This window comes from Pavona decussata, unplaced genomic scaffold (genome assembly GCF_977016875.1).
Source record: "Pavona decussata unplaced genomic scaffold, jaPavDecu1.1 SCAFFOLD_48, whole genome shotgun sequence".
NCBI classification, from domain to species: Eukaryota; Metazoa; Cnidaria; class Anthozoa; order Scleractinia; family Agariciidae; genus Pavona; species Pavona decussata.
The window spans coordinates 6,260,871-6,282,028 of record NW_028145470.1 but is presented as its reverse complement, the minus strand read 5'-3'; the positions used below and the strand labels follow the sequence as shown (position 1 = coordinate 6,282,028).

Sequence of the window (21,158 nt, the reverse complement as noted above, 5' to 3'; positions counted from 1 at the left end):
AAAAAAATTGCAAGAAATTCTATGAAAACACAGAAAGCTCAACAATATTGAAACTGGGCTACGAGTAGTATATAAGAGATAGTAACATAAGCCGCTATTGAAAACAACTATTGTTTATTTAGGGTCATTATGATTTTCACTATTGATTTGTAAGGATTGGTAATGAGTATGCTGCCGAGTAACTGAAGTTCGAAGTATGGCAGCGGCACCCAACCGATCTTTTCGGTAAATTATCCGTTCGGAAGGTCCTCAATCCCCTACAATTTTCTTAAGGGAATTTTCACCTCGAATGTTCGTGATACGGGATATTTACGGCCTAATGTTTTCGAATTCATAAAAATGTCGTTTTGGACGCCGAAAAAAGGCCCGCTAAGATTTTCGGAACGAAATAAGACCTAAGGTTTTCGGAAAATGGACAAAAATGCCCTAATAATTTCGAAAAGACTCAAGTTCCCCTAGAATGACCGAACAGATAAAAATATTATAGCGCGGCTTGAATTGAACCTACAGAGCTTTAAAAGCACTCCAGATAGCCTAAAATTGCGTGTCAGAGGATCTGAGAGAAAACTGTCGTTGGGTGCCCCTGGTATGGGTTATGATTTTCGAAGAACATGCATTTGCAGCGCGGTGAGGCCGCCGTACAAAAAGGGAATCAGTGCTGAGTTAAAAGGGCGAACTGTCTGCGCTGGAAACACAGTGCAGTGTGGCCGGGTTCTTTCCATATTTAAATTCCAGCTGTTTTCGAGAAAGCGTCACAGTTCAATAGTTCGTTCACAAAGAGTCGGCTACAGGTACCCAACCGGAATGGAATACTGGTCCACTGAAGGATATTAAGCTGCACGAAGTGGCAGGGATTACTATATATTGCCATTTCTTCCCCCAAATGGGACGCTTTTTCATTACAGGGCCCAGGAATATCCCATGATTGATTCCGCTGGAGTCTATTATATATCTGGGTAACGGGAAAAAGTTGACCTCTAACGGTTGTGTTAACTTTGCTCCATTTCGTAGAACGCAATAATGATCTAAAATTTGCATACGTTAAATAAACATCGGGAAGCAATTATTTGTCACAAAATGATTCCCAGAAAAAAAAGACAACATCTGTCGAATGTTTTCAACAGCCTAAATCAAACACAGTTTCAACGGAAGCTTTAATCTTTTTGTCCTTCCCTTCATTCATGAAGTCAAAATGTGGTTCCTCTGTTTAATATTCTTCTCAAACTCTTGCTTAGGGAAAAACCTGAAAGTGTGTTTATTGAACTGAATTGAAGGCTATTTACTGGTGTATGCTATACAAGGTGACGATGAATCAGTCTCAATGTTTTCCAACCTAGCTTTGAAGTCTTTAGATAAAACTCCACAGTGTGATTCGTTACATACGAGCTTTTTCAGAGCTCTACTAACTATGTTCAGAGCTACCTTTTAATTTGCTGCAGTTTATTATTGCCCTACCTCAGTGGCGTTTGGTTATTATTCAGTTAAGTTAATCGAGCACACAATTGAATTAATAAATCTAGTCTTAGCTTTATAGTCCAATTTTATTTTTTTCCTGTCGATTCTTGCACCGACATTCGTTGATAGTTTACTAATGAAAACTTTACCAAGAGATTATAACTTTACAAATCAGAATGCTCTTATTTGCTATTGTAAACTCAGGAATTCTAAAAATTGGAAGGGTGCAATGATTTTCTTCATATTACACTTAAACTCCAATGTTTCATTTTCTTAGAAATATATCTATCAGTAACACGACTTAACTGAGACCTGTTTAAAATCACTTCCTTCCTTTTGGCCGCCATTTTACTCCTAAAACCGTTTGTTCATGCAAATTTCTCTAAATCATAATTTTTTTCTAGTTTTGCTTTCTTGTTTATACTGGTTGCATGAACGAAAACAAGAACGGGGAAAACAAAAGGATTGATTAATTGATCAGTTAAACGAATATATACCGAAACTTATCTAGTTTCTTATTAGCTAGCAGGCGTTTTCCTTTGGGTTTTTTTTGCGTTTTCACCTTTTGACCGCGCGGTTATTGGGACATTATGTGATAAAATGTTTTGGCTTCATTGATATTCAGATTTGTTTTAACAAGCACGTGTTCCTGTAATAGACCCCAAAATAGCTCATATCGGTTTCGAAGAAGAGCGTCCTGGATTAAGTTTCATTTTAACAACCAAGCCCACCAGCAACACTGTTTGTTTCCTCCAGTCTACGTTACAAGATGACTCTTACACAAACGAGACAAATCGTGAAGCTATTGCTATACTTTGCAGCCCTATTAGTAACTGTAAGGGGTAAGTATGTGAAGGATATTACTTACTTTGAATTCACGGAAGCCACTAGATTTTCAATTCACTCCATGTGCTTATGCATACCATTTGCTGAACGTCTCACTGCTCACCGACGGAATTTTCTCTGTGAAAGTATGTTGAACCGAAAGAAGTTAAACTTGCAGGAAATCGTTAAAGCTGCTATAATTTCTTTCTATTTGTCAAGATTGGAGGAGCCAATTGTTTTGTACCGAAAGCGTCGATATTTAAGATATTTAAGCGGAAGAATTCTTAAATTTCAGTTTCCTAAACTTCAAACAACATGACAAATCAGATGAAAATACACTTCAATATCATCGTACATATCTACATAAACTTGGCTGTGCGCGTCACGATGCAATGAGTACATCAACCATTCGCATGTTTGTAAAATATGCATGTTGCCAAATAAAAACTGCATGCATATAACATCCTTGGGATCGTTTTCTTCAGCCTCTAGTCGTCAAGTTCGTGATGTTTATCCTGCTTTCACCTGCGAGTCACGAGGAATTATACACCACATCAACCAAACAATCGGTAAGTTCGAGTAATTCTTATGTTCTCAACGTCGATCCTATCCCTTTCTACTTCTAAGAAACTACACTAGAAAAACATTTCTCAAACAAAAGACAAAGGAAATCATGCACCGTGACGTGTTTGGATATCTGATGAAAAACTCCTCGTTTTTGCATCCTTAATTTCTCCTTGAAAAACAGTTTGTTGAGAAGTTATATCAAACACTCGTCACAGTGTTCCATCACAATATCAAAAACCTCGAAGTTGGTCAAAAATACTCCGCTACGCGTCGTAGTTTCAACTCTCTTCTCGGTGTTTGATGTGTGATGAAACACTGTGTCTCATGTTTGACATATTACTTCCCAACTGCCATAACAAAGAAGGTCCGTCAGTGCGGAAGCAGCCGAAGCACTAAGGGGCCTTACTATATATATGACAGTTTTTACTAAAACGTATAAAAATGAAGTACATACTGAATGTATAACTTCAAGCGGAGGCGTCACCCCGGATCTAAACTATTTCCGAATTGAGAATTCAGTAATGACACACGCAAACTTGGAAAAAGAAATTTCGAGTGCTCCTATCGAACCTACGACCTTCCGATTACTTGTTCGGATGCTCTACCACTGAGCTACAGGAGACTCTTAAACTAAGTTCATGGGTCAAACATTTTCGTATTGTCTTCAGTTGAAGTCGCATATGACTCACTGGGATTATTGATACAAAACATGATAAGGCGCCCAACAGCAGCAATAACAATAAGCCATGTTTCAATGAGATATTAGGCATCTTCACATAAGGGTGCCAGTACGAGAACGACTTTCAAATTTCAAATCAGTCACATCCCCAGAACTCTCGCTCCATCCCGTTGTTTACCAGCTGATAAGGAGACCCAAGAAACAAGATTGGTGTGACAAGCAGTTATCTAAATCACACAAACTAGATCTGAAAAGTCCTACTCGTACTCAATCTCGTACTCGTAGTCAAATCTGAAAGTCCCTATTAACCGAACAAGTGCGGTTGTTGGAAAGTCTCATGAAGCATGGCTCATCAAAGATGTTGCATTCTGCATTTTATTACTTAGGACCTGTTGATACAGAAACAGAGAATGAAAGATAATCTGAGTATCTTCATTGTGTCAAAATATTTAGACAATTGTAAATGAGAAAACTGAGTTGGAAAAAAAGTTATATTTATATATATATTTATTTTTTACGTTTATATCATCAGACTAAAATTACGCCGAATACAAGGAAGGTGTTAGAAAGTGTGTGTTAATTCAATGTTCACTTGTACGCAGATGCTTGTATATTGCAATTTTCTTTGTCAGAGATAGCACGTTCATGTGTTCTGATGAAAAGAGTTCTATCTCTTTTGCCGATATGCGTTGATTGACAACGGGGGCAACTGAATCTGTACACATGTGACTTCTTTAATGGTGGTACTCTGGGTGCTTACCATTGAACGAATCCCGAAAGAATCCCAAAGAATCCCACAGAATCGGTTGGGATGACCATTAAATTGAGATTACCATTTTCGATTCGTTTTCCGGTTTTTGCCAAGATGGCAGATTAACCATGATATTTGCTGCAGACGAATTGAGTGAAGATTTTCTGATTGAAAACGAATTATTCTAAGAAGAGGAGGATAGCTTGTTGTTCACTGCCGTAGGCTCCTTTATACGACGAACGTTTTGAGGTCAGGGTGCCAAAGTATGCTTAACCTGTGTGCAAGACCTTCCTAAGGGGAGGGGGGAGAGGGCAGGCTAACTTATGCTCCGAGTGAATTTCGGAGTGACTTCCGGATAGAGTCACCGGCCTTGATCCCCGCTTATTCCACGAGTGCGCGTTGGATATGAGATAATAGGTTGACTATAATCATCCCATATCCAACAATTTAATAGCCACTGTTTCGCGGGCATGGTATAATGACTCATATGTCATGGCCGCTAAGCCATTCAAATCCCTGGAATTGCATTTTACAACGATCCATGAGAATGATGTATTATTCAGTACTGACACAGGCAAACTCGGAAAAAGAAATTCCGAGTGCTCCTATCAGGAGTCGAACCTAAGACCTTCCGATTACTTGTTCGGATGCTCTACCACTGAGCTACAGGAGACTCGTGGGAACTAAGGCCATTTAACTAGGTCCATGGGACAAACATCCTGTTTACTGCTAGGATTGGAATGTCAATGAGTGGCATATGCGCAACGAAAGGTGTAATATTTTAAGCCTGGTGAACAAATGAGAATTATGTATTATTCAGTAATGACACAGGCAAACTCGGAAAAATGATTCAGTTATAATAATAAGGGATATTTTATCATGCAGGAATTGTGCACTATTAGGGTGCCGGTTAATTTGGAAGTTCTTTGAAAAGTTATATGACTTACGGCATTTTCTAATCCTTCAGGACTTGTGCCGAATGTGAAATTAACTTGTCCCAGAAATGCGGTGATGGACACGCGGACAGAATTAACCTGTAATGTAATGTCAAGCACGTTTGCCACAATAAAATGGTTTTATAATGGACAAGCAATCACCAAACGCCACGTAACAGTCGATATAAGAAGCTGTAACCAAACCCTGAAAATAAAGTACGCAAAAACCACCGATGGTGGAAACTACACATGCCAAGTTACTAACAGTGAAGGTAGCGTCACAACGTCGTGTCTCCTTGAAGTCAAAGGTAAGGCTACGCCCTCAATACATGAGCTTTGATAATTTTCCATTTGTGGCGCACCAACATTGTTAGCAATGTAAACTTTGATTCAATTTGTCACAAAAGAGTACAACAGAGAGGCCGGCATAATCAAAGGTAAATCACTTCGAAGCTTCATTTGTATGCGTCAAAAAAAATTTCTTTCCATCACCCGCATACATTGCATCTTTACTCTGTGACCGTCTGTAGTCTTTACGGTTTAGATTGAGGTCTTCAAGATTTACAGAAAATTTTATGCATGTGACCTCATGCCCATTTTGCTATGTTTTCAGGGTTCTACTTCCTTACAGAGCCCTATTCTTTGCTTAAATGGTCAAGTATCATGATATCAAATATAATCGATATATAGTATGAAAGGTAATCAACTACATAAATCGAGAAAAACGCACAAGGCCGGCTGGCCATAGTTTCGCTGATCTCATCGAATTCTAGTCAGATCTGATAAGCTCTGTTTTCTGTGTACAAAGTCGTCTCTAGCCATTCTTCAATCAGACTAAACTGAAACAACCTAACTTAAACTTCTCCATAGTACGCTCACGTTCTCACACTAAGCGTGATTAGGGAGAGGTTACGATATTTATTTCTGCATTTTAGCAAAACGCAACGTTTTTCAACAACAAAAAGCGCTCCGGGAAGTTAGGCTGATAAACTCTAAACGCAAACACTAAAAGGAGGGAACTCCAATCACACTACCTCGAAAACTGAAACCAGTCAGTAACAGCTTTTAAACTGATTACTCAAAGAAATCTAGAAAGGTATCAGGTAATTTAAACGTCACAATAGCCCTTGCGTAATGACGAAATCATAGGACTTGTATGAGGGAAAAACGCTTTATATTTTTAGATAAAAGTACGAATAATCTGTGAATAAAGTTTTATCAGCGCTTTGTTTTGTGTCTTCTGTTGTTGTTCGGTCCGTTCGTTGCATAGGATTGCAGGAAGCTCTACTGCTTATCTACCTCGAACAGTATCTCTTTTCATTGTTATATCTCTGATAGCAAATAAACTGACAGTTTTACAAAGAGATCGAAATATTCAACTCTCATATTTAAGCAGCATTTAAAACGCGCCTGAGCAGAAATAAGCGAACGGATAACAAAATGGGGCATCACTTGAGTAATTCTCCATTCCCGGACCTATCTTGAACCATGCATTATGCGCGTATTATAGTTACTATTACTTGGTTATTCGTTACAAATATTTTCTATTAAGCTCAGTCGTATTCCTTCACTCTAGCTGATACAAGCAAAAAAGTCCGCATCGACTATTTAAAGATAGCCGGAGGCCGCAAAAAGGCTTTTCTTCATGGCAATGTCAATTTGACATGTAACATGCTTAACGCCCACGTCGCCATTTGGAAGAAGAATGGTAGCTCAGTAACAAATGAACGTCACGTGAAGAAGGAGGAACGCACATTTGGTGGACAAGGACGGCTGTTTTACTTGAAAATCATTAACGTAACCAAAAGTGACGAGGGACTGTACACGTGCATAGGACATAAAGATGGAATAACAGTTAATAAGACGCTCTACCTCGAAACAGGTTTGTTTGGCGAGTATAGTGGAAGTTGCGCTTTTGAAATTTACGACGGAGCATGCGCAAGGAGTTGCTTGTAAGGCACCTTCAGGGCAGAGTTGTTCAAAGCCCGATTAAGCTAATCCGAGTTAATTCGAGTTTAATAACTATAATCAACAGAGGTCCTTCAAAATTTTTGTCCCTCAGTCTTGACTTAATATCCCATCCACACCAAGGCTTAAACACGCTTAAAAACTGTTTAGTTAAACACAGTTTAAAATTGTTTCCTTCATAAAAGCTGCTTTCGTATTTTTGTTGACTACAGATTTAGCACAAATAAAAGCATAAAGTTAAAGTTTACTTGAATCCTATGTCAAAGCCAATGGTTCAGCTTTCTGTTACCAATTTTCATTTTGTTGAACCTGGTTTAATTAAACATGTTTTGTTGGTGTGAATAGGGCTTTAGACTTTGCTTTACCATTAGCGTAATATATATATTTAGCCAAGCCTAAAAGCGAAGCTCCAATTTTTTTCATAGCATTTATAAAAATCTGCTTAGTGTATGAAGGTAATAACCTTACCAGTTCCTCATCCTTTCTGCAGTTATATTTTTAGTGCATATGCAGCAAACTGCCCAGACAATAACAATGCAATGCAGAGGGCAAATTTTTTTTGAATGCTGATTTGTTACAATGGAGGCTGGCTGAACACGCCAGTTCTACATTCCGTTGGTTTCCTGATTTTGTGTCCAAAAACAACGACTTCTTTCAAGTTCTTTGGAGTTCGGCTGTTTAAGCCGGGTTGTTTGTACCACAAATACATGGAAATCAAGTGCTGCAGCTAGAAAGAAAATTCCTAAACGTTAGTTTTCGTGTTTCTTACAGGAATCAGCAAAAGCCGGATTATTTGTGTCAAAGCTAAAAACTTGGATAGGATTGACATTTGTTCAGTTGAGAAACTGAAATCAGTCATGGCGACCATGCAAGTGCTTTCAACTCGCTACTTTTTCTTACAATTAGCAATTATCCTGCAAAATCGTGCGGAATATCGCCTGATACTTAGCCGACAAGGCCGTAGGCCGAGTTGGCTAAAATTAGGCGATATTCCGCAAGATTGAGCAGGATAATTGTTTTATTATTCAACACATTGATAACAAAGCACAGATTTATAGCAGAAAAGCTGAACTTTATTTGTCAAAAAAAAAAAAAAAAAAGAAACTTGTAACATTTTCCCGCGCGCAAACCGGCATGAACGAAAGTGGCAGCTTTGTTCAAGTTTGAATGAAATCGAGAGCGTTTTGCATCAAGCTCAGTAAAAAATTGAGTACTCGTCTTGTGCGCCAATCGCTCCGGCAAGATTTCCTACAAATTTCTAGCACCAAAAGCTAAAGCCAAGCAGTATTTTGAAGCTGCGAAGGATTTGTTGTGTCAGCTGGGCCGAGCTGAAAGACTGGAAATGCTTTTCAACGATTTCTCGGGTGAGTGTTTCTTTGTTTACTACGCAAGCAATTTCATGATCTTTCCCCAGTATTTTGACAAACGCATCTAGTGCCTTGTTGCTTGCAAGAACTCTGATCTTTTATGAAACTAAATGGTTTTTCAAGCGGCTCTAGATCTGATGTTTCTGAGGACAATTACTTTGTACGAGTTCCGTCTATCTTTTTGTCGGCCAGATAGCTAAAATTTCTCGAGGAACTTCAGTGCGAGCTCGGATTTTCTCAGGTGGTTTTCCCCATCTCTTCAAGACGAGTCGAGATCTCTGTTTAACGGTTGCGAGAACCAATCTAAGGAAATACATGTACTGGAAAAAAGAATTTTCGTTTACAAATGATTTGTAAACGGCCGTCGAATTACACGTCATGATAATATTTTTTTGTGTAAGAGCAAGTTACCGGCCCGGGGGTAAATGTTTGGAAATTCAAAACTGTCAATTCTGCTCCTATAGTAATAATTCTAGTCTCGTCAACCAAATGGAAAATACGGGAAAATAGTCTTTGGTGTATGGTAGAATTATTTCAGAGCTTTTAAATTTGTGTCTGTTTACAAACGCATGAGAGCCGTGTGGTGTGAATGAAAAAAACACGGCCACGAAACAATATTGTACAAAAATTAATTTCTAAACAAATATCGATGGTATCGAGAATTTAATAAACGATAAAAGCATCTGCGTAAAGCTTTAAACACATAACATAAATAAAATTATCGATTGTTTTCTGGAAGAAAGCATTTTCGTTTACAAATGATCTGTAAACGGCCGTCGGAATCACGTAAACATGACATTTTCTGCGAGAGCAAGTTAGCTCCCGGGGAAAAATGTTTGGAAATCCAAAACTGTGTCAATTCTGGTCCTATAGTAATAATTCTAGTCTCTAAATAAACGTTAACAAATGGAGAATACGGGAAAATAGTCTTTGGTGTTTGGTAGAATTATTTCAGAGCTTTTAAACTTATGTGTATTTACAAACACATGAATGCCGAAAGGTGCGAATGAAAAAACACGGCCACGAAACAAAATGTTCAAAAATTAATTTCTACACGAATATCGATGGTATCGAGAATTTCAGAAACGATTAAAATATCTGTGTAAAGCTTGAAACACGTAACATAAAGGAAAGTTATAGATTTTTTTTCCGGGAAGAAACCTTTTTGGTTTACAAATGATCTGTAGCAAGTAAGCTCCCGGGGAAAAATTATTGGATATTAAAAACTGTATCAATTCTGCTCCTAATTAGTAATAATTCTAGTCTCTAAGTTTAAGAAAAGGAGAATACCGAAACGTACTCTTTGGTGTTTGGTAGAATTATTTCAGAGCTTTGAAACTTGTGTTTGTTTACAAACACATTTATAAGCTTAAGGGCCGTGCGCTGCGAACGAAAAAACACACGGCCACGAAAAAATTTTTTCAAAATTAACTACTCGAATATTGTTGGTATCGAAAGCGATTAAAGTGTCTATGTAAAGCTATTTTAGAGTTCTAAAAGTTACCATAACTGATCACGAACGGGTGATATAGGCAAATGTGAGGCTTCTTTAAACTTAAGCTTACTTTTCTTTTCCGGTCGGCCTGCTCTAACTTGCTATCCGTCGCTCTCTTCCACGTTCAACTTTGCTTGATCGTCTCCGCTTTTTTGTTTTCTTTTTCTCTCTTTCTCTTCTTTCCACGTTTGTCAACATATCCAACAAATACGTATAAATTGTCTTTCTGTTTTTTGTTTTTTAGCATTTCTGTTGTAAACGCATCTTGCTTAACTATCTCGCCATGCAACTTCCCGCCAAACAAACACGGGCGCATTAGCATTGTGGGATTGCGTACGGACGGTCGGATGGACAGAAATGACGTCATAACCAAACCAAAATTTCTCACATTCACGGGTTACCAAATTCTCTTAGCTATGGGGCTCCGCTGCGCGCGCCTGCGGCGCGCGCGAGAGCTCCGCTAAAATCAGCTTTTAAAACCATTTTTTTAACAAGCGAGATGAAAACCTCAGTTGACTTTTAATCGTGGATTAACGTTAATCGGCTATCGAACAACCGGGCCCAGGTGATTAGGGATTATTAAATCATACAACTCATACTAGCCGGAAACGTCTGCAAACCCATTTCATCTTAAATTCTGATTTTTAACACCACCTGGTTGCCTTAGGGTCCAATACATTCTCGTCCCCAGAGCCCCAACGTTTTTTTTTTTTAATTGTTGAACGATTGGCTCTGGGTTCATCCAAAAATATCTTTTTTTTTTCATTGGCTGTCGAAAACCTGATGCGCCCTAAGGGAAAAAATGCTACGCTTCTGCGCATTGGTCTTTACTTCCGGTGAGACGCTTGAATTCGTGCTAAATAAAGGAACAAATAATGTAAACATTTTGTCGATAGACGAAAAGTACTTTCTGTCTAGCGCAAAGAATTAGCGATTTGGATGAAAGTTCATCAAAGGAGACGCCTGAAATATTTTCGGACACTGGATGTTGAAATATTTTGCTAAGTGTTTCAATTCTTCCAACTGAATAAGCTGGCTTGCTTTCCATAAAAGCCAAGGTGATCATTAGGATCTCAGAGGATCGGAAGAACTGAACGAAGAGTAAACCATACCCTTTGTACTAGCACAAGTAGCTCTCAATTTGGAAGGTAATTGCCTCTGACTTGGCTTTGTTCCGTTGCCCAGAAACACGCTTACGGCCAAACAGACACATCATTTCGATTTATAATATTCGGAAGTACCGTACACAGTCGCACACAAATAATAAAATGCTGAGAAAAATTGAAGTTTCCCTTGTTGGTAATAATACAAGTAACTTTCTGTGATGTATCAGGCGGTTTATTCCAAGGAATCTCATATTCTGTTTTAAGCTGACCACAGATTCATTGGATTCATCCTGTGCAAAGTAATGTAATTTGGAATTGATTTATAAATAAAATAAATAAAATAAATAAGTGTAGACCTTACAGAAGCAGTCTACGAACTCACCGATCAGAAGCTAAACAATTTGATTTGTTCTTGGATTTTTCTTACACTAAACGTTCTTCTCGCTTACACCGGTTCACCCAATTAGTGCATTGTTTGCTTTTAAGAACGAATATGGCTTCTAATGGGTTTTGTTGAAGGGAATAAGAATTAGGACTAAGGACTTATGTAAGTCTTATTTAATACTGAATTTGTCTGGACAATCCATTAACTTCCAATTAAATAATCACTTTCAATCAACAGCTCACATGCGATTTGCACCCTTTCTGAGTCACATGGAAATGATAGCATCCCATTTTTCTGTTGAGAATTAAAAGCAATGTAGCTGAACTGATAACCTCCTCAAATCACAACCCCTGATGGCCTGTTGACATGGAGGAAGGATACATTTGTCTCTTCTCCAGATTCACCACAGAGGAAGGATAGAGGAAGGATGAATCCGTGACTTTGCCACTGCAAGGGTCACCTGGCTTTAATTTGTTTCTTTTATTGTTGTTGTTGTTGTTGTCTTTTGACATGTGCTTTACATGCACGACACCTAGTGGCTACCCACTTATTAGAGTACATCCCATCTGTTTGCCTCTTTCTCTGTGAGCTATCCCTCTTACTAGTTTAACATGTTGTTTCTAGATGAAGAATGTTCTCCCTGTGTTTAACAGTTACTATACTCAAGTGACACCCATCTCAGAAAGAAAGCTGTCCTAGAATTAAAAGGTTCTAGTTCTTTTGTATTCAAGTCTGTTACTAATTTTAGTTGGTTTTGTCCTTAAGTATTTTAATTGATGCTTCTTAGAAACTTTTTAAGACATCTGAATTTGTTTTTTAATATTATAACTCAGTCTATCTTATAATAATTTTTAAATTTTGCAATTATAAAAAAAATTGTTTTAAGCTCTTTAAGAACATAACATTTTTTCACATTTTAGATGGACTAGCAAAGCCCCAACAGAAGGTCTCATATTTCTTCTGGTAGTGTGAGGAACTTCTCTGACCCTACGAAAGACTCATAGCAAGTGTTTGGCCACTATAAAGGATACAACCAAAATGCCTCTGTGGCAAAAAGACCTATTTGACTTAGTTTAACCTACCGGTAGCTGCCAATGTCACATAAGCATGTTTTATTTTATTCTTTATGAGAACAACAAAGCAAATTAATTGTGTTGTTCAGTGGTAATCATTTCAGTTTTAAACATCTTAAAGAACCAAATGCTAAACGCTATTAGAATCACCCGGTTTTCCAACACTGAGCAAGCGCAATAGTAATTTATCACACTGAGCGTGCGCTACCGGATGTCGTGAATTTCACGACATCCGGTAACGGCTGTTACCAGGGTCTACGATCCAACCGCTGACCAAAAGATCGTAGGCTCTGGGAACGAGGATGGGTCCAATAGGTCTTTATAATGGCAGTGCAGCAGGTTGAAGAATGCGCTCCAGGCTAGCCCAGGATCTTAAAACACTGGTGCTTTGCTCGACTCTCACGTATAGCGATCTGATTTGAGAAATCGCAAGAGAGTATATTGTCATCAAATAATAAGACTTCTAGTGCGCCCCTATTTTATGGAAAGTATCAACAGTTTCATTTTCAAGAGTAACCATGCTAAAATTTGAAAAAAAAGAAAACTTCTGCTTTAAAAGCACCAGCTGGAAATTAAACAAACACGTGAACGTCTTCAATTCGAATGGTCATACCTTAAGCACCTTGTACATCAATAATGTCGCATCTATTAACAACTTTCATTTAGTTAGACAACCTTGTACATCATAATAAACAGCACCACAGGAAAGTACTGGTCAGTAGCTTTCATTTGAATGGTCACACTTTAAGAGACTCAAAAGTTAGACAACCTAGTGAACAAGATAATCAACAGAACCACCACACGATGGTATTTCGCAAGTTAAGCTTCGCTTCGCAAGAAACTACTACAAGAAACTTTCACGCGAATTTGGTAAATCAATATTTGGCGACACCAAAATCTCGCGATTAGGAACAAATCGCAAATATATAAAATTCCTTGTAAACGGTACCTTTTGTTTGAATCGTGGCACATTCAAATTAATTCCATGACATGCAGCTCAAAGTTTACCTGTACTACAGAAACTGCATCAGGGCGCTTTCCAGTTGTCAGAAGTGGCCAGGCCGAACGGAAAATGAATGGGCCACTAAAGGGATGACTCTGCCAAATCTTCCGAATTGTACAATCTGAAAATGGTATGCGCCATTGTGAACGAATTCAAAGAACTTACTAGTATCCAACCAGCCTGTCCTTCAAATTAGTGCATCTTGTTATTGAACTGACTGGTCAGGCCACAGAGTTTGAACCAATGGAAAGCACAGTTAGTTTCATCGACTATAATTTATTAATATTAAAGGTTTTGCTTTCTTCTTAGAACCTTGCCCACCTGGCTACTATTGCCCCCATGATGGAAATACGGCTTTTCCCTGTCCATCTGAGACACATGCTAGCGGCAGTGTTCCTCGAGCAGAATTAGAAGACTGCTATTCTACGTATCAAGGTAACCACGTTGAGATATGTTCATGTTGCGTGTAACACCCCTGTTCGCAACTCTGTCTCGCAATGAAAACTCGTGTTGAGGGTTGCCGGTAGAGTAGTCCACTCTACTTCGTAACGTTGCGAGATACGTTGCAAAGTGTGACATGTTTTTTGTAACTTACAAAGTAATGCTCTCGTTAGCATCATGTTGCAGGTTGCACGAAAAAAACCCTCAAGTAACAGCGCCCTTATATACTTCCAGTTGTTTAGTACTGTAGAAAATCTGCGGAATTAGGTGCCTGCAGTCTCGACAAGACATAAAAGCCTCGAATAAGTGCTCTTTATTACATTAGTGACCTTAACCAGCAATGACGGCGACGATAACGTCAGAAAGCAATAGCTTTAATTAGCACTGGCTCTACACGCCCGTTATACATTTAGGTTCATTTCTTTTCTGTCCTCTGCAAAACAACAACGTGAAATGATCAGATTTAAGGACTTATGGAGAACGTGAACGCTTCGGATGATTAATCGGAATTTTCCTTTTTCTTTCTGAACTTTAAAGAGGCCATTACGACTTTAGCTCCTGCAAAGTTTGGCCACATTACGCAAACTAAACGTGTTACAATTATCGCGAAGTTATTAAGAGAACGAGAATTTTAATTTTACTTGTGCCGTGAGGTCACAAGTCAAGAAATGACCGAAGTCGTGAATTTTTTTTGTGTCGGGAATTTCCACAGGTACCCTTGGAACATTTTATTATAAACTTAAGAACTTAACCAAGGTAGCGGCTCCGTTAACCAGATGCAAATGATAACTGTTTACAAGTATATCTAAATTTTTTCTTTCTTTCTTTGCTTCCTTGGGAGGACTTCAGCTTCAAATCCAAAGGCATAAGTAAAGGCTTCATCTAGCCTCTTATTTGTCAGCTATAAAAACGGTTTCCTTTCTTTCTTTTTGTAGCGGAAAAACCTCGAGTTGCTTCAGTCAAGAACAGAGGTCTTACCAATCATAGCCCAGAATACATATTATCACTCATTTGCACATTTCTGGTTATTTTCAAGTCCTGACTCATATAGTTTCTGATCATCACCGCAACATGAACGCCCAAACATAAGGAATTTCCTAACCAGGAATTTGACTCAGTTATCCAGGTTTGCTAGCTTCAAAATTTCCCTGAAAAAGTACCTTATTATCAAAGGATGGAACTAAACTCGCCCATCTATAATATGCTTTATATCTAGTTTATCTACCGAATTGTATGAGGCAGCCTAATGCTTATAAACTCTATACTCTTTATTAGGTTTCTTCACTACTTTTAACATTAACCCGATGCACCTTATATTGTAACCTTTGTTTAATATATAATTTCAGTGAGGCAAACAAATAAATAAATATCACTAAACTAATGAAATTCGCTCAGCCATGTGTTATAGAGAAGAGGCGTGATTCTGGACGGATTCTGAAGAAAACAATGTAATCGTACGTCTATTTATTCATTACTTTTCAAAGTCACCAGCATATGAAACACAAGAATCCTTTTGCTTTAAATAGCATACTGTGCTACGTCACACATTTATAATCTGCTAGTGGTCATACTGCAGCTACAAGCCTTGCATAAAAGTAGTTAAAAAAAACATCAACTTCTACACCACGTTACCATGGCGAGAATGCGATCAGAAACTTCCCTAATTATACTGAATTGATGTAAACACAGTGTGGCTCGCAATCTTAGGATAATTTTTCTATCATTTTTCTTTCCAAGGCCAACATATCCAAAATATACCACGCTATGTCTTAACATGCTATGTTGCATAACAAATTTAAAAATTGTTAATAGTAGCAATGTAACAGTGCGCTGAGGGGGGGCGGGGGGGGGGGGGGAGGGGGAGGAGGGAAACGTCCGCAAAAACTTCTCATACATGTACACGCCGACGTTCTCAGCTGTTTTCAGTTGTCGCCACACTCAAAGCAGCTTTCGGCAAATTAAAAAGCAAGTTAGGAAAGATCAAGCAATAAATGGAGGAAATAAGCCCTTCTTTCAACAAACTTCGCTATCTATTAGCTACAATACAATGTAATCTTCGGAAATGATTTACACACCTGTTCTAAAAAGACTGGATGGGTTACTAACAACACAACAAGAAGCTTTTTTGAGAATGGTGTATTATTCAAAGTGACACAGGCATACTCGGAAAAGGAAATCCGAGTGCTGCTAGTTCCGATGCTCTACCACTGAGCTACAGAAGACTCGTGGGAGCTAAGGCCATTAAACTAGGTTCGTGGGACAAACATCCTGCATACCGCTAGGATTTGAATGTCAATGAGTGGCATATGAGCAAAGAAATAAATGTGGCGGTATATTTTAAGCCTGGTAAATAAATGAGAACGATGTATTCCAAAGAACAAGCTTTTCACTCTGAACAAAAATCCAAAGAGAAATCTATTGTAATAGCGTGCAATTTAAAAGCGAAAACTACTCAACACAAAACTGTCAAAGTGTGTGAAGAAAGAAAAGAAAAAGCCGATTTTCGAGCCTGAAATCATAATCCGTCACATACATTCAAGCATGATAACACAAAAACTCATTTGCGTTTGTTAATAAGAACAAAAAGAAATCGTTGAGGTCATCCACCCTATAGTACTGTTAATTCTGTGAAAGAGAACCGCTAAAATTCTGAAAACCTTCTGTAAAGAGTAGAAAAGGAATAATTCACAGATTCCACAAATAAGCAGTCTATTGTCCCTAGAAGTTTCGCCATACCTGTCAATTTTAATCACAGATAAGGAGCCCTGCCCCTCTTTCTTTAGTCCCAAGCAAAAGGTTTTTAGGGCTCACACACGTCACAACGACACATCCCTTATTTTAGCGAGATTTGCGCTTATTTGCACTTAATGACGAGTTAATGGCTAGGCACTGATTTAATCAAGTATTGAATAATCTCTTGAGAAGGGTTAGAGGTGATTCTAACAAGAAATACAATAAAGGCGTTCACATGAATGAAACTTGTCAACTTTGTACCTTTATAGCTGGGATTAACAGAGAAAACCCGGGAAACAATGACCCCCACGGAAAGAGTTTCATCGCGTGTATCGGGTTACGTCGGCTGCTTTTGGGAATGACACAATCAAACGAACGCCTATCAATGTGTGTTTACTTCGGCGGCTGTGTCTACCTACACTCTAATGGATACGTCCTTGTGTGATCGCGTTTGAAAGTAACACCGTACTTTGTAAAGGCCGACTTAGCAAACAAGACATAGTTTTAAAGCCATAACACTGCAATGAAGTGAGCTTTTACCACGAAAGGAAGTTTCACATCAAAAATGAAAACACCGCAGATTAGTCAGCTTTGTTTGAAATTGAAAGGAATCACGTCTGCACGATTTAAGAGCAGTGAAAAGGATTACAAGTACATTATGTTCAAATCCACACGCTCATCTGCTTGTAATGAAAGCTTGTCAAAAATTGTACTATGTGTAAATATACATTAAGTAAATCACATTCTTCGGGCTTTTCAAACTGTTCAATAAAAGCTCCTTTATTCCAATAATGCAGTAAACAACGTTTTTGTACCGAAAAGTTTCTCACAAAACAACATCGACTCAAAAGACCCGCACCATGCATAACACAGGAGCTAAACCTGGCCTCAGCTTCTCTATTGCCAATATTCTTAAGGTCGAAGAACCCGCAAAAGGCTCTCTCACTTCTAAAAATATTGATAGTGAAGGAGAGGTTCTTAATGAAAGAACCCGTCAGGTCAAGGGTCCAGTGACAAGCAATCTTCCCTGGCTGGCCTATACACGTTACTGCCCACCTAAAATACCAAGTAAGTAAAAGTTTGAGTTCGGCCTCCTTGAAAATTGATGTTTCTGTGCAACTAAAAGTGTGTTAACGTTGGCAAAAGAAATGAGACCCGTCTTGGTGAAGTGGCGATTGTAGAGTAGGTTACCAATGGAGGGAAAGGAATCAAAAATTGCACAGCTAAATAGCAGAGAAAAATATATTTGCTTCAAGGTTTGGCCACAGATTACCTCAGGCGAATCGATTCTTCCTGGAAGTTGGCAAAACTGCAACTCTCAAGGGAGATCCGATGTCGCCTGAACCCCACGGTGCCCCTAATGGTCACATATTCACGAGCTCAAGACAACATAGGAAACGTAAAGCTGACAGATACATCGGGCTAAATCAAAGGGAAACGAAAGAAAAAAAGTCAATCTCAAGTTAAAAGTCGATTCCTTTCACCCCAATAGACCGGCACACCTTGAACCATGTAGAGAGTCTAGCTTTGGATCTGTCTGGCTGTGATAAAAGCCAAAGTGTGATTTAATGATAACTATTAAACGGCTCTTTTTAAGTGCTGTTTGTTTTTAAATATTATATATTTTTCCCGTTTTGAAGATGATCACGCTGATGAGTGAAACGGTAAAAAAATATATTGAAATTTTATCTCAGGGTCGAGGAATCGTAAAACCGCCAACAAACGGAAAGTAAGTGGCTGTCCAAGAGTCCCGTTCACGACAGAACAACTCATGAAGCTGGAGAACACCTACGAGAAATCCCACTACGTTTCCGCAGCACAAGTATCACAACTGTCTACCACGTTAAAACTTCCAGAAAGTCGCATTAAGATTTGGTTCCAGAACCGCCGTGCACGTGAGAAAAAGAAGTCGAGAAAGATGTCTACCTGCCAGACTACGAGCAAGACATGTGCTATAACGGCACCAGGCCGTAAGGAACAACAAGAGCAAGCTAGTGAAATTGCTGTTTGCCCTGCGAATTTTAATAGCTCCACAAGATATAGTTCAACGCATCACACGTTTCCACCAAACTTTGCTCTTCAGCCATCCAACAGTACTTACTTCAACAATGGATGGTGTGCTATGTTAAGGGTGCCTCAGACCTGTCGCTTTAGTTACTTTGATTATACTCTGTACAATGGACTGGGAGTTTATGTATAAGCTGTCTTGCCAATGTCTACTATTCAAGAGCCTTCCTTGACTTTTTTGTTTTGTCCTTTTATATTCAGCGTTTACGCGCCCAGTCCAGTTTCTTCAAAAGTGACTCTCCTAGTTAATTCTTATTAGCAAATGCAAACCATGTCGTTTATCATGATTAGAAAAAGAGATTATTTCCGGCTTACGATTTGTACTAGGGCACTAAATTGACGGAGTCCGCAGAGGGCTCTTCATCAGTTCCCCATTTCAACTGCTATTTCACAGTGTATCAATTATCTACTCTGTGTGTGGAACTACCACGATAGAAAACACAAACGTACGTGCAAACTAACACAACTGCTCGAGTAGTTAATTCAGTCGGCAAAACTTAATCACTTTAAATGGCATTTTAATCAAGAGCTTAGCTGCTCCACTGCGTTTGTGCACGAAGCAAACCAAGTTTGCATTTCAACTCGTTCTCATTCGTTAGCATCAAACCGCTGTCGCTTCTATTCAACCACAAGATATGCACAGAATGACAGCCCGTCTGTTAATCCGCGAGAGGGTTGTATTATTGCACGCGCGGATATTACCAAGCACATAATGTCCGTCAAACAAATAGCGAAAAGACAAAATTTTAGGATGTATTACAAGATCATTGACAATGTTATAAGCTAATACGAGTTTAGAAGAAAGTTTTGAAGGACCGGAAATGTTTGATTGCTCGTTTTATTGGAACAAGTGTGTTGTGTGTGTATGCAGTATGTTTGTGATGATCTTTGGTTTATCCTTCTCAGATAGATTCAAGTTTATTGTTGTGTAAATGAGGGTCAGTCTGAGAGGGATTGCTTAAACACTGAAAACAAAAAAGGTAAGGTTGAACCACCACACCCCATATCGATGTCTATTAAAATGGGGTACAATCGTATAAATTTTTCCTCCCTTGACTCTTAGATTCATTTGGCATGTGTACGCGCACACCATAATATGTACGAGCCTTGCAATGGGGACGTGTAACTACGCCAGACGTTTGGCGTTGAGTTAATCCGCCCTCAAGCCGTTGAATATGGGACGAATTCAACGAGGTATTTAATAAACGACAATTATGGTATTCAAATTTGACTTCCAGACTGAATATTTACTTTAAGGGCTTGATTTGCGCAACTGAAACAGCTTTACGCAATCAATCTTTCTGACAAGTTGATTGTGTGGCTAAAAAGACTTTTACTACAAAGCACCGCGACCTCCCAGCACGACTTAAGACGAGTGCTAGGCCCGGCCGTCAGTGTAAAAAAAAAATGAACAATTATTTTATAAGACACTGAAACAGCCCTAAAAGATAGCACTTCTCGATAGCTTTTATTCCAATGACCACATTTTATGACTTCAACCAAGCATTTGATTGACACCGGGTTTGATTATAAGGACGAAGAGTTTAATAGTTTAATCTGCGAACCTAACGTCCAGCTACATTACGGCACAGTACGATTTTCTCGGTAATTAGTGAGGCATCTTTACCCAGGCATGATTGAGAAATTAATAACTCAGCATTAATAAAATAGATGACATTGACAGCCCTCAAAAGAGCTTTTGCGGTTTGGTTTACGAATGAATAAAGTTCAAAATTTATTCATATTAATTTTGTGGATATGAATAGATTTTTTTACGACAATCACAAAGCCATTACGCACCATGCGGACACTTCTCATTCTCTCGTTAGGCAGCTTGCAGATATTATTGATAATAAACAAACAAAAATAAATAAATGGGAATTTCAGTGGCTTCCGCAAAGTGGCTCTTTCATCCACTGTTTTCAGGTCGAATTGGAATTGGGAATGTTGGTTCGTTTTTTATTTATAATCTCACCAAGTATTTATAAGCTAAATTGAAAGCATACTTTCTACGGTCGTTTCTAACATTCTAGTGTAAATAACAACAGGCTCATTACCACTGATCACTACTACATAGTTTTATTATCTATTCAAGTGTTGTCAGCATGAACTCTTTTTCTCTTGTTATTCAGTACCACATCACAACAACGTTTTGGATGCTTAACGCGTAGCACTGATCGTTTTCAATAAATTCTACATTGACTTTCACAATGGATATCGTGATTCCATGTGTACATTTACACCCTGCAGCCAATCATTTGAATGCCTTAAATGTTTACTTCAAGTCTTTATCACGTACATTATATGC

General features: G+C 38.6%; 1 protein-coding gene across 1 annotated transcript; it reads left to right on the top strand.

The window, feature by feature from the left end:
- The first annotated feature begins 1,901 nt into the window (after window positions 1–1,901).
- On the top strand, window positions 1,902–21,065 carry LOC146482020 (uncharacterized). The gene is made up of 8 exons (XM_085107594.1): window positions 1,902–2,297; window positions 2,766–2,849; window positions 5,245–5,520; window positions 6,789–7,094; window positions 13,919–14,044; window positions 14,986–15,085; window positions 17,583–17,851; window positions 18,478–21,065. The coding sequence occupies exons 1-8, from the start codon at window positions 2,225–2,227 to the stop codon at window positions 18,981–18,983; spliced, it is 1,740 nt and encodes a 579-aa protein (XP_084963720.1). The 5' UTR covers window positions 1,902–2,224; the 3' UTR covers window positions 18,984–21,065.
- Window positions 21,066–21,158: the final 93 nt, after the last annotated feature.